This window comes from Heliconius melpomene, chromosome 10 (genome assembly GCF_056956725.1).
Source record: "Heliconius melpomene rosina isolate 202511_hmr_F chromosome 10, ASM5695672v1, whole genome shotgun sequence".
Taxonomy (NCBI): domain Eukaryota; kingdom Metazoa; phylum Arthropoda; class Insecta; order Lepidoptera; family Nymphalidae; genus Heliconius; species Heliconius melpomene.
Window position 1 is genome coordinate 17,880,189 of NC_140398.1, and position 13,541 is coordinate 17,893,729.

Genomic DNA, 13,541 nt, shown 5'->3' on the forward strand with positions numbered 1-13,541 from the left:
CTACCCACAAAATTGTCCTAAAATAAAACGTTTTTTTCAAGGTCCATCTTCAAACATAATCTAAAGACGATTATTCCAGAGCGAGTTTTATATAAAGGCAGATATATCAGTAAAAAACGATAAGACGATGACACTAGGTGATACCAAGTTCAAATCCAGGTAGGCTCTTCATCACACAAAGAGACCTTCTTTGAAGATCAAGTACATTTAATCATACGCGTCGAAAATCTTTTATAGATATAAGATTAATAGACAACAGAGTAAGGATTGAACACTTTTTTGACATTTTGATGTGCAAATGATAAAAAATTGCAAGATTCGTTCAAATAATCGTTTAATCCGCGTGTAGAAGTTTGCGGAATCTTTTATAGTCGTACAAAATATTTTTTTCATTTCATTTTAGGGACACGTATCTCAAAAAAAAAAAGCGGAACCCTCATATAATTACTTTGTTGTCCATTTCTTTGTCTGTATACTGGTCTATCGGTCAGGACTATTTTTCCGAAGGTGGCGTGGAGGTATCAAGCTCGGCCTACGACTGCAAAGTTAAATTTGCCAAAATTTACCTACTAGTTGTAGATATTACCCGTTGACCTGTAATCATTATATTAGTACAGAACCCTCGATATAAAAGTAACAACCTATTACCTATTAAAAAAAGTAAAATGTTTAGAAATATATCATCAAAAAATTAATCTCACAAGCTAAGTCACCAGGTTACCTAACTACACAAAATACATAACCAAAAAAGCTTCCAAATCAAATCGCCTACAGTCGAGTATATAAGCGACACGCGTCTTCATTCATCCCTTAACTTTAGACAATAGTTCATTGTTCCATACAAAATTGCGTATTTTAATTGACAATCACCGTGCGCCGGCCACGCGGCCTTTTTAAACATAATAAACTAATTATAAACTATTTTCAACCTTATTTTTATAAATACAAGATATATTTTAACAAATATTACTATATATGAAAAATCTTAAGTAACGTCAAGCCCTTTCTGATTTGACAAAACTAAAAACTTAACCCCTAATCCCTTTGAAAATAAAGCTCAATTTCAAAAGCTTTATTGTCAAAGCTCTACCAATAATTAGTACACATTTTAAGCTGTATTCTTACGTAATAAGGTACAGTTTAGTCCAGCCGGTGTCAGTCACGTGGTGAAGCAAGTATCGCCGCGGGTCGGCACAGTGCTGGCCACGCGGCGCGCAGGCCGCACACTCCGCGGCCGCCGCCCGACGCGTGCGCACGATACCGGCGACACTCCGCCTGTTAATTAGGAATTTCCTGAAAATTTTTCGAACTTTTTTCGTGATTATTTTTAAAATTTTGTGAACTTTGACAGTGAATATAGTGATTATTGTCTTTGTAGAGTGATTGTTCTGATGTTATGACTTTTAAACATTGATATTATATATTATTTATTAAAAACTTGTGTTTTTTGATAACAATGGAGTACCAAAGGCATATGGAACCTAATAACATACAGCCTCAAGCCCAAGCTCAGTGGGGCTACGGCTGGGGACCACCAGCACCACCCGCGCCAGCGCAAAGAAATAAAAGGACACATTCGGAAAGCGAAGACGATGCCTTCTCAGAGGAAAGCAGTAAGGATGCACAGTGAGTATTATTCTTAATAACTTTGTTAATACGTTTTTATTATTATTCATAGAAGCTTAAAAAATTTAAGAGAATATTTTTTGATATATGATTGTTATAATGGTGACTTATTGGAATATGTACTATGTAAACTTATAAAAAATATTGGGGTGGGGTATAGTTTATTACGTAAATTAAGCTTAAATCTGCTACTTTAGAGCACTTTTTGGTAGGAATACATAAAGAAGAAATAAGAAAGTATATACATATTTTTTTACAATAATTAAAGAATTTAAAACAATCACCAAAAGTGAACTCACAAACAAATCTTAACGTAATAAAATATCAATTCAATTTAATGTAAATAAGATTCCAATAAGAATTGTCATTGTAAGTACCTAACATAATACTCGTGAAACAACGTGGAGCGTAGCACTGTCGTAGCGCGTAGCCCGCCTACGTTAATCATAGCCTTTTGGCTGTATTATTTAATGGCTAGGGTAAGTAATGTACACAATACGTAACTTAACCCAGCTAATATTTATTTATTTGCTTATTAAAAATTATTTACAGTTCTTTATATACATAATATATAGATAACCGATACCCAAGATACTCATTTTCCCGTACATAACAGGGTAGGTAAAGGGAACCTGAGAACATAGTGTTTAGACATTCCGTTTCCCACTCAGGAACTCATTGCCTCACTTTGCCTCGTTACCAGAGCTAGAAAATGAAATACTCCCTTTCCTCGAGTTAACAGTCGCATACATTCATTTAATATAACTGAACATTTAATATTTAGTATATAAATTCAACGTCAGTATTGTAATAAGTCTAACCTATTTCCTTAACACCGGTCGAACATAAACTTATTAAAGTTTCAAAGTCATGTTATATTATAACATTATAGAAGTTTTGCGTTAGCGAAGTCTCTCCAAAATTCAAGGAGCTAATTATAAATTGTTCTTGAAGCCCCGTTGTTTTCGTTTATAAATAATTTCATTAATGTTAGATATATATTTTTAGATTTTAGATTTATTACATGGAATGTAATGCATTCCGCAACGCACAAGCTTTCGATTCTCGCTCGAGGGATCGCTCGCTCTAACAACGAGACAAAGCGCGGATTTAAGTGGACATTGGATATGGTTTAATGGGAAACAGAGTGTCTTAACACTACGTTCCAAGGTTCCCCCTATCTACCATGCTATATACGGGATATAATGTAAAGCTAAATAATATATCGTATATGTATGTATATATCGTATATGTATATAAAGCTAAATAACATATTTGTATATGTAACGTACATATAATAAATATATTTTGTACTTTTCCCAGATCGCCAGGCGGAGATTCCTGTCAGTTAATGACAAGGAAGCGTCGTAGAGGAGTCATAGAGAAGAAACGCAGGGACAGAATAAACACATCCCTGACAGAACTAAAGAGGCTCGTGCCGGCCGCCTGCGAGAAGCAGGGCAGCGCTAAGTTGGAAAAAGCTGAGATTTTACAACTCACTGTGGACCATTTGAAAATGCTGCATGCTAAAGGTACATTGATTTATTGTTAAGAAAAAGTAACAGGTTGTGGGTTCGATTGTCAGTCAAATTAATTCTCAAACTGGTATACAAAAAAGTTCACTTGAATACAAAATGTTAAAAAAGCTTAAAATTTCTGCTTATTCTGTAAATAAATAATTTAGTCATTGTGACGCTGTTTCTAAAAGAAAGTGTTTGAAAAGCTTCTAAAAAACTTCCTTTATGCTTATATAAAGTAGTGAATAAATCATTTTACTACTAGATGTGACACAGTTTAGAATAAATAACAGGAAAATTGTGAGTTCAAATCTGAGTTAGACATTCAATGATTGTTGTTCAAATTGTTAGCGATTCAAATCTATATGTATATTGTGTTTCAGTACATAGTATATATATAATATGACAATTTTATGAAAATTATAAGTGACAGGAGTATTATTAGGTTATTTATTATCGAACTATTTTATTTTAAGATTTGACAAGAGTCAATAATACAATCGTAAGAAAATAAAGAAATATATTAGACATTTTCTTATTTGCACGCTAAAAATTAGGGGCTATTATATATTTTTTTTATTTTAGTTTCCTATTTACCATATAAAACGTCAGCGTATAAAGAATTGTACATAACGGGCTCCAACTCTATATTGCAGCAATCCAATGCGCGAGTTTGACCCCCACTACGTCATATTTTTATTATGTATTTAAATATTGAAAACGAAATTCACAAATTTTATTTAATTTATTAACTTAAGCAAATTCGACACCTGCGTTACGTACATTAAGAAAACTCCCTATTATGCCACACTACTTATAACGGCTCTATCAACATTTATCCTGTCATTTGTTCCTCCAAGTCTAGGTCCCTTCCGCTTTTTACAAATTAAAAATGCACCGTTAGGTTTCCGCCAAAACTACAAAAAAACGTTTTAAAAATATAAATCTAACGCTATGGCATCGCTTGATGTTTTTTTATAAAGAAATTTGTAAATATGTAATAAGACGCAAGACGGCGTTGAGTTCTGCAATCAACATTTTTCAACATTGATGTCTCGAATGTTGAACGTAAAATGAGGAATAGTGTCTTAACACTATGTTTTTCTGTTTACCCTGCTCTATGGAAGATACGGCGTGAAGTTTAAAACAACATGGCTATCCTTATCATGTTATCAATGACACATTCCCACGCTTCCGGGTCTAACAGGTGGTGATGGAACTTTGATAAATTTTGAGCCATATTCATATTATTATATGATTCAATTTTCAGCTTCGTTTTCTGCGTAAATGATATGATGGCACGTCCGGTTTAAATAGCGGAAGGTCAATTTTTTTTTTATTTAAACATTTAGGGACGTTTTTTCATTTATTAGCCTTGATAGATTTAGTACGTTAATATAAAAATAGAGATATCTCGATATCGAGGCAAATAATTATTTCATCCAAATTAAGTGCAAAGTGGGAAACGAAGTGTCTTAACACTAGGTTCACTCTGCTTACCCAGTTATAAATGATAAATGATAATTCGAAGCGTGCCGGCGTATCCTAAACTAATTTTGAAGCGACATGGTAACCACAAAATTAAATGTAAAACTAAGTAAATTACTTCCACTTCCGTACTAACTGACCTTTGAAATTTAAATTGCGGTTACAACTGATTTTAACGAATAAAATATTTTATATTTTATCTATATAATCTTTTTAACTTCAACTTCAATAATAATATTAAATAAAGTCTCGAAATCATGTGAAACTAAAAAAAAGGAAATAAAGCTTTATTTTTAACATTTTAATGTACACTTAAAACTTTCCCAAGCGACCGTAGCAGTATAAAACATAAAATAATTAATCTTAACCAACTAAAAGAAATGACATAACGAAAAATATAAAAAAAAAACCGACATCTGGTCAGATTTTGATGAAAAAAAGATTTAAAAAAGGTAACCGTGGTAAGTATTCTAACCACAAGTCCGAACAATTAAAATAACATTTACATGGGCTCAGGTAGATGCACCTGGCGCTACAGGAAATAGTGGATGGATTAGTAATATGTGATCTTACTTCATTTTTATCATAAGGAAGCTTGGTAAAAAACTATTTATACTGGCAACTATAAGCTAAAGTTCGACTGAACGCGCAATCTTAGGAACTACTGGTTCAAATAGAAAAAAACTTTTTGTTTTACATAGTCCATTTATCGGGGAAGGCTATGGGCTGTATTACATTGCGATCATTTCAATATAACAAAATTCGTCAATCCCGTTTTTCTCCGTCTTCCTACGAAGGTCTTCTTAGTAATAGTCTAACTCCACTACTACTACTACACTCCCTAACTATATATACTAATATATATGTTTATATTAAATCAAAGGCAGAGTGCTCTGCCATTCCACATACAATATTTTAAAATTGCGCGAAATCTGGAAGATTAATAATGTCATTACAATACAAAAGGGTCGAAAGAGCCAAAGAGTTCTAATTAAAACAATATTTACACGAACAATGGCCAGGTAAAGACACCTGGCGCTGAGAACAGGAAGTGGTCGATAGTTTAGAGATATGTGATATCGCCTGTCTGTTCTAAGATTGATAAGTCATAAACTGAATGGGTCATGGGTTCAAATCTGTTCCGTTACTGAGTGGCTGACAGACAACGCGCAACCAAAACTACTAAACTTAGAAAGTAAAAAATTGACATTAAGGGGGGTTATTATAATCCCTGCCAAACCATTTTGCAGGATTTTCTGTTTTACGTCTTTATTCTATGCAAACAAAGATGCGGGCGACGGCTAGTATTCAAATCACTTTATCAGCTCTTATATAAACTCGGAAATCGCAGATATTTTACAGTTGTGTTTATGTTTTATATGCGATATACCCATAAATTACTCTGTACAGCGTGAAACTGAAACAAACAAAAAATAATCTTAAAAGGTACATCTCATAAGGTATGTTATTCAAAAAATACTTTGAAAATCACAAACATTTGAATGTAAAATGTCCACTGCAGGTAAATATTTGATTGAATATTAATACAATAGTTCAGTGGGTCAAGGATTTGTTTGTGAACACTGAAGGTCATTACTTCTGGTTTTAGTTTTAAATTATCTACCTATAAAACAATATTTTACAATATATTTTTTCATAGATATTGTAGGCAGAAAGAACCTAGAGATAAGACCCTCCGTTCTGATTAAGACACTGTGTTTCACTTTCCGGCGAATCCTGGACGCATTGTGTGTTGAGTGGCGGAACTTAACGTCGCGCTTTACCAGGGCGAGGAAATGAAAGTAATAAGCGTTTTATATCCTCGAGTGGCAATGGGACCCATAACCTGTCGCACTTATTTTCCCACCCGTTTTCTGTGCGCTTCAAACGGCCCCAAATTATTTTTTCCACATCTTCAAACTTTTTAATTTTTTAAAATGAAAATAAAAGAGTAATCATCATCATCATCAGTGGCAGAAATAACGCACGTAAGATGCAATTATCTTGATAAATTGGTGCTAAATGGGAAACAGAGTGTCTTAGCACTAAATTTCCTCCGCCTACCCTGCTAAATGTGGTATTCAACGTGAAACCTACCTGTTTAACTACCAAATACTTGCAATATTGCTGATCTAACTACACAAATTCCACCCCACTATTATCAAATGACCTATTACTCAATGAATTTGAAACTAAAGATAATTATTAGTAGGGGTTGCGTGGGAAACGCGCTCGCGACCGCCTCTCACCCCGCAGTACAAACGTATGCTAAGCTTAGTCTCGTCGAGTAATTCTACCCGCTTTCATTTTCATATTAATTTAGGGGATTGAGATGTTATGATTGTAAAATATTTGGTTTTCTCATGAGGATTTTATTTTGTTTTTGTTTTTTTTTGTCTTGTTTTTCACATTCGTTTTCAGTTTTTTTTTTGGTTCCACGTGGTGTCAACACGAATTAATTCAAATTCGGGTGGAAAATGTAGAACTAGAGTGTCTGGACTCTAGGTTTTCTATGCTTATTTTACTGTACGCGGGATAAAACATGAAGTTAAAATAAAAAAAATATATAAATCAGCTTCACGTTCATACTTAGCAAGCAGGGTAGGCAGAGGGAACCTAGTGGACTCCGCTACCCACTTTCCACCGAATTCTGGAGGCGTTATAAATATCTATTCCGCCTATATTGCTAGTAATAGTTTTATATGTATATATTAAAAAACTAACAAACCGAAGATATATTTACATCTTAATTATGTAAAGGTTAAAATTAAAATGACAAACAAAATACAAAAAAGCTGTCACCAGACAAAAACATTAAAGAGATCATTTGAATACTACAAATGACATTGGTATCTAAGAAAGGTACCAAAAACATCTAATCTACATTCGCATAGCGCTATCACGTGGCCTTTGTAGAAAACGGAAGCGAAAGGGTTGCTACCCCACCTGTGCTTAAAAAATATAAGAAAAAACTACCCCACGACCCCGCGCCGGAAGTCAGGAAACACAATGAAATAGACAAGCTTTGAGCTCGTGTTCAATTTCCTATACTTGAGGTTTTTTTGCAAACAGCTTCTTCAATTGTATTGTAATTGAATTGAATTATTTTAGAATAAATTTATTTATATAATTTTATGCATAAAAAAATATGTAAAGTACATTTAATCAAAATAATATTGGATAGCTTAAACGTGGATAGCAGACATGACTAGTCATGTCTTAAAATTTCTTTCGTTTCATGTTCAATATGTATGTACACTGTACGGTGTTATATTTAGTTTCTATTCTCTTTTTCTCTCTATTAGTCTTCGTATTTAGTTTTTTATTAATATGCGCGAACCTTACATGAAGATGTGTACATAAATTCCACACTCATATTAGAAAAAAATGGCTTTTTATCGCTATTCAAATACACATATCTACATATTACTATTTTTACAAATCACATAATAAATCTTATTTACGTCTTATCTGCTTGGCCCGGTGGCCCAGTGACTGCAACCCCTCGATTTCAATAGCTCTACTATAGCGGATCTTCATATTAATTTTTTTTCCCCTAAGCTCGGATGCCGGAAACATGGGGATCCCGTTACTAGTCCATCCTTTTCGCACATTACGTAAAAATTCAGCTATCTCTTTCCTATACTTGTTGCATAAAGAGGGTAGAAAGGAAAGGAATGTTTTCTTGATTTCATACATTTCTTTGAACAATGCTTGAGTGTATGCATCTGTGTGCGGACTGGTTATTTTTATCTTTAAATTTTCACCCTTTTTAGTGCAGCTGCTTATAACTTGTCAAACTAGACGTAATTTGTAAAAAAGTAAACTTTTTTTGCATTTTGAAAAGTGAAACATAAAAATTACCAGTTCGTCTTAATGCCTACTAGAATCTGTCGAAATTGACATTAATATTATATAATTAGTATGGCTGTTGGATAGCCTAATTTATAATCGCGTTCTATAATCGGAATACCAAATTTCCGTGAAACGGAATCAAACCCACAATCATTGAGTTTACTTTTTAAACTGTGTCACAATCTCATTGAAAAAATAAACGAATATGCCAAATTCTAACAAATAAAAATTATTTTCAGGTCTTGACACATATGCGTATGACCCACAAAGATACGCCATGGACTACCACAGTATAGGATTCAGAGAATGTGCTGCAGAAGTCGCCAGATACCTGGTCAGCTGCGAAGGTCTGGATATTCAGGATCCTCTCCGCCTCCGCCTCATGAGTCACCTCCAATGTTTTGCAGCGCAGAGAGAACTGGCTGCTAAATCCAACTGGGGTTACCAATATCCAAGTGTTCCTCAACCTCAACATGGGTACACAGAATTGAGGCAGGAACCTCCAGTGACAACTGCTACGTCGGTTGCCGCTCCCACTGCGATAGCTGCGCCTCTATCTGCTCCCCCAAGCTACGCACATTACCCTCCGGCACCCCCAGCACCACCAGGACCCCCAGCACCTCCTGGACCTCATCCTGGACCTCACCCCGCCCCGACAGCTCCCCACTACCCTGCACCATACCCACACCATCCTCCTCATCATCAGTATTCACAAAACAGTTCCAAGCCCTACAGACCTTGGGGAGCTGAATTAGCGTATTAAGAATGGAAATTAATATTTTGTTGAATATTTAATGTATCGATGTTTTGTAACAAGCAAATACCTGGTAGTCGCGAATTCAATTTCGCAGAGGGGACAGCTTGTACTTTAAAACTTGTAGTTGAGTTAAATCTAAGCGCTCTCCATAAGCAAAAGGCGAAAGAGGGAGAGAGTAATACGTACCGCAGCTTTATATAAATATAAGATGAGTGAGATGAGCGAAACAGATCCGATTCGGCCTTGCTTCGGTGAGGTCGCACAATTGGGCTATTATATTTATTTCGATCCCTTGTCGAAGTGATACTGTATTTATATTAGTGTTGTGCTGCGGATTCCTGCGACTGCTGAGCTGCGTGGCGTCCTGCTGCGCTGCGTTGCCCTGTGGTTGCCGAGTCCCGCATCGCTTGTTTCCAGCGTCCGGATTGTTTGTTCAGTAAGTGAATACACAGTTGTTTTAGTTAGGTACTCACCTACCGTTCACCGACGGTAGATTTTGCTTGCCAAATATAGTGTAGTCTTAAAATACACACCCCGTCCCTCGCCGCAAGGTGAGGGGAGTGACAAAGTATGGCCGGCCTCAGTCGCTCCGAGCTGCTGAGATACCTTGAGACATTCCACGGCGATACGTATAACGCCGTCGTCAAATTCGCGCAAACGCGACATGATGCGCCTAGTTCGCCTAGCGCGCCCGAAGTAGGCCCGGATGCCGATATGCAGCCTTCAGCTGCCGGCCCGAGTGCCGATGATGAGCCGTTGTTCTCCGGTGGGCCTTGCGACCTCGGAGTCGCCCCGCCGAGGGAGCATTCTCGTGCCCCTACGCCGATCCAGACTGAGGTAGAGATGGAGGAGGGCACTTGCCTGTCCTCCGATTCGGACGATGACGGTTTCGAGACCGTCGGATCACGCTCGGCCAAGCGTAAGGCCAGGGCCCCTAAGGCCCCCCCCCCGCCCAAAAAGGCGAACAAACCCGACGGCCGGCGTTCCCGCGCGAACGACTTAACGGTTTTCCCCTCCCCTGCCCCCGCCTCTGCGGTTGAGCGGGAAGAGGATGTACCCCCCCGCGCGCCCCGCGTTAAACCCCCGCCGCCCATTTATGTGCAAGATAAGCACAAATGGGGCAAGGTGTCGCAGTGGCTCAATAGCCACAATGTCCAATATTCCACCGCGCGCTTAACGCAGGTTGGAATCAAAATCCAAGTTAGGTCTTCGTCGGAACACCGACAATTTACCTCTTTCCTTCGTGAGTACCAGATAGGGTACCACTCTTACGCCCTGGAGGACGAGCGCCAATTGCGCGTCGTTCTCAAGGGCATTCCCAAAGAGATCGAAGTCGATCTCGTGTTAGATGACCTTCGTAGCAAAGGCTACCCCGTGCGCCAGGCGCACCGTCTCTATAATTCGCGTACCAAAGCGAAATTCGATATCGTGTTAGTCATCCTTGACCTCACTAAGGAGGGAAAGGAAATATTCAATCTGAGGTCGGTGTGTTCTCTCACCGGCATCAGAGTCGAACCCCCACATACGAGGGGTCTCATTGGGCAGTGTCATCGCTGCCAATTATACGGGCACTCTGCCCGCAATTGTTTCGCGCGGCCTAGGTGCGTTAAGTGCCTAGACGATCACGCGACTGCGGATTGTCCCCGCAAAGTCCCCGATCCCGCTGTGCCCCCAAGCTGCGTGCTATGCGAGACGCAGGGCCATCCCGCGAACTATCGCGGATGTTCCCGCGCGCCGCGCAGACGCACTAGGCGCGGAGGCAAAAAGCGCACCTCCAATAAAAAGGAGCCGGCTCCTACTCAATACGAGCCCGCCCCTCTCCCTAAAGAGAATGCGTGGTTTAAACCCGCACCTACACCGGTCGTCGCCCTCGCCGCGGCACCGGTACAGCCGCCTACCCCTCAGGTAGCGGCTCCCCGCCCCGCGCTCGCGCCTTCCGGCGCGACCGCGACCGCGCCCTTGCGCCCGGCGCCTTCCCGCGCCGCGCCCGCGCCCGCACCCGCGCATTCCCGCGCCGCGCCCGCCCCCTCTTCTAACGCTAGCGACTTAGCACTTGTGCTAAGATTCGCTAGATGTTTTGATTTCAAAGAAATCAAAGTCCTCGCGGCGAAACTTAGGAACACGAACGGTTCCGACGATCGCGCTCAAGTTATTATAGATCATATAGATCTCATCGAAGCCATTCAAGGCTTCGTCGCGGTTTAAATTTTCCAATGGCGGTCATAAATAGATTTACCCCACGGCCCGCTGACTCGCAACTCGCGCGTATTAAACCTAGAGCCCTGTCAATAGCGACCTTTAACGCAAACGGTGTCAAACGCCAAAAAGAGGCTGTGAGCGCCTTCGCGCACGCCCATCAAATAGATATCTTATGTATACAGGAGACTTTTCTTAAACCTGCTGTTCGTAGTCCTGGCATTGCGAACTACAGGATTGTGAGAAATGATAGAGCCACCCACGGTGGTGGCACTATGATTTATTACAAGAAGAATTTACACTGTATACCACTCGACCCTCCGTCTCTCGAAGCAGCCGAGGCGTCGGTGTGTCAGGTATTCCTCACAGGCCATCAGCCTTTAATTATAGCTTCAGTTTATCGTTCGCCGTCTAGGCAATTATTAGAAAGCGACATTTTGGCGCTACTTAGTATGGGAGACTCGGTCCTTCTGATCGGGGATTTCAATTGCAAACATAGACTTTGGAATTCGTCGGTGACTAATGTCAGCGGCAAGAGGCTTCTAGCCTTCACAGAGAAATATAACGCTTGTGTTATAGGCCCGCCTTCTCCCACTCGCTTTAGTGTCCTCGGCACAGGCGATGTACTCGATATTGCCATACTTTCGAACGTTGCACTGTCGCAACGTTCAATAGATACCATTCTCGACCTAGATTCGGACCATCGTCCTGTCATTCTCAAGTTAGGTGACGAGCGCCCCTCTGGCCCTCCCACCAAAACTGTGGTCGACTGGAGGAGATTCGCAAAGCTCCTCCGCTCGAATGAATCCCCTCTTAAGGAATTAATACCTGGCATCGCCGACTCCGCGGCGCTAGCGATAGACGCGGCGAATAAATTTACCGATTATATTTTAAATACAATCCAGAGTTGTTCGAAAGAGGTAACAAACTTACCCGACGGTAGGTTTGATATCTCAGAAAAGCTCAGGCGATTGATTAGACGCAGGAACGTAGCTATGCGACGACACGATACCTACCCGACTGACAAAAATCGTAGGGAATTTTACAGATTAAAGAGGAGAGTTCGATTCGAATTCGAACTTCTGCGCGGTGAGTCGTGGGATAAGAAGCTCGAGGGGCTCGCTCCATCGCACCAGGCATTCTGGGCGCTGTCGCGAGCTTTTAGAGTCGATTGTCTCTCGACTATGCCTCCTCTAGTTAGGTCAGATTGTTCAATTGCCGCCGATGACACCGAAAAAGCGGAATGTCTCGCTGACAGTTTAGAGGCTCAATGTACCCCGAGTAGTCAGCCCTGCGATCCGAGCCACATTGCGCGTGTGGATTCCGCGGTCGCAGAATGGGCGCTGACGCCCCCGCAAGGGGAACCGCTCCGCCCGACCTCTGAAGACGAGGTCAAAGTCATCATCAAAAACCTCAAAGATAGGAAGGCCCCGGGGCCCGACAAATTGTCTAATAGAATGTTCAAGTCCCTACCGGCTCAGTTCATATCTCTATTGGTCATTATTTTCAATTCCCTTCTTAAGTCGTGCTCATTCCCCGACGAATGGAAGGAGGCCATAGTCATAGGCATTCCCAAGCCTAATAAGCCGCGGAATATCCCGTCCAGTTATCGACCTATCAGCCTTCTCAGCTGTTTAGGTAAAATTTACGAGAGAATCATTCTCGTTAGACTCTCAGAGGTGGTAGAGGCCGACTCTCTGCTCTGCAATGAGCAATTCGGTTTCAGAAAGAAACATTCCGCCATACATCAAGTCCACCGTGTTGTAGAGCATATAGCTCGATACAACCTTAGGGATCCTTCTCACAGCAATACAGCTGCTATTTTTCTCGATATAGCGAAAGCTTTCGATAAAGTCTGGCATAACGGCTTGATTTACAAGCTGCGCGCCGTTTACGGCTTGCCAGACTGTCTCGTACACATCCTGCGGGACTTTCTCTCGAATAGATACTTTCGCTATAAAGTCGAAGGCACTCTCTCTTCCCCCCGCCTCCTCCGCGCAGGCGTGCCACAAGGCTCTACGCTAAGTCCTATCCTGTACTCGTTGTACTCCAGTGATATCCCGCTCACTCCGGGTGTTCACCTGGCTATGTACGCCGACGAT

General features: G+C 40.3%; 1 protein-coding gene across 1 annotated transcript; it reads left to right on the forward strand.

The window, feature by feature from the left end:
- The first annotated feature begins 1,241 nt into the window (after positions 1 to 1,241).
- Hey (Hairy/E(spl)-related with YRPW motif) lies at positions 1,242 to 9,471 on the forward strand. The gene is made up of 3 exons (XM_085191381.1): positions 1,242 to 1,626; positions 2,950 to 3,158; positions 8,726 to 9,471. The coding sequence occupies exons 1-3, from the start codon at positions 1,457 to 1,459 to the stop codon at positions 9,247 to 9,249; spliced, it is 903 nt and encodes a 300-aa protein (XP_085047507.1). The 5' UTR covers positions 1,242 to 1,456; the 3' UTR covers positions 9,250 to 9,471.
- The last annotated feature ends 4,070 nt before the right edge of the window (positions 9,472 to 13,541 follow it).

Bases quoted from the DNA above. Each gene is read 5' to 3' on its own strand.
- Hey (XM_085191381.1), top strand. From the start codon at position 1,457: ATGGAGTACCAAAGGCATATGGAACCTAATAACATACAGCCTCAAGCC. The intron at 1,627-2,949 runs GTGAGTATTATT...TACTTTTCCCAG, and splicing joins GAAAGCAGTAAGGATGCACA to ATCGCCAGGCGGAGATTCCT. The intron at 3,159-8,725 runs GTACATTGATTT...AATTATTTTCAG, and splicing joins GAAAATGCTGCATGCTAAAG to GTCTTGACACATATGCGTAT.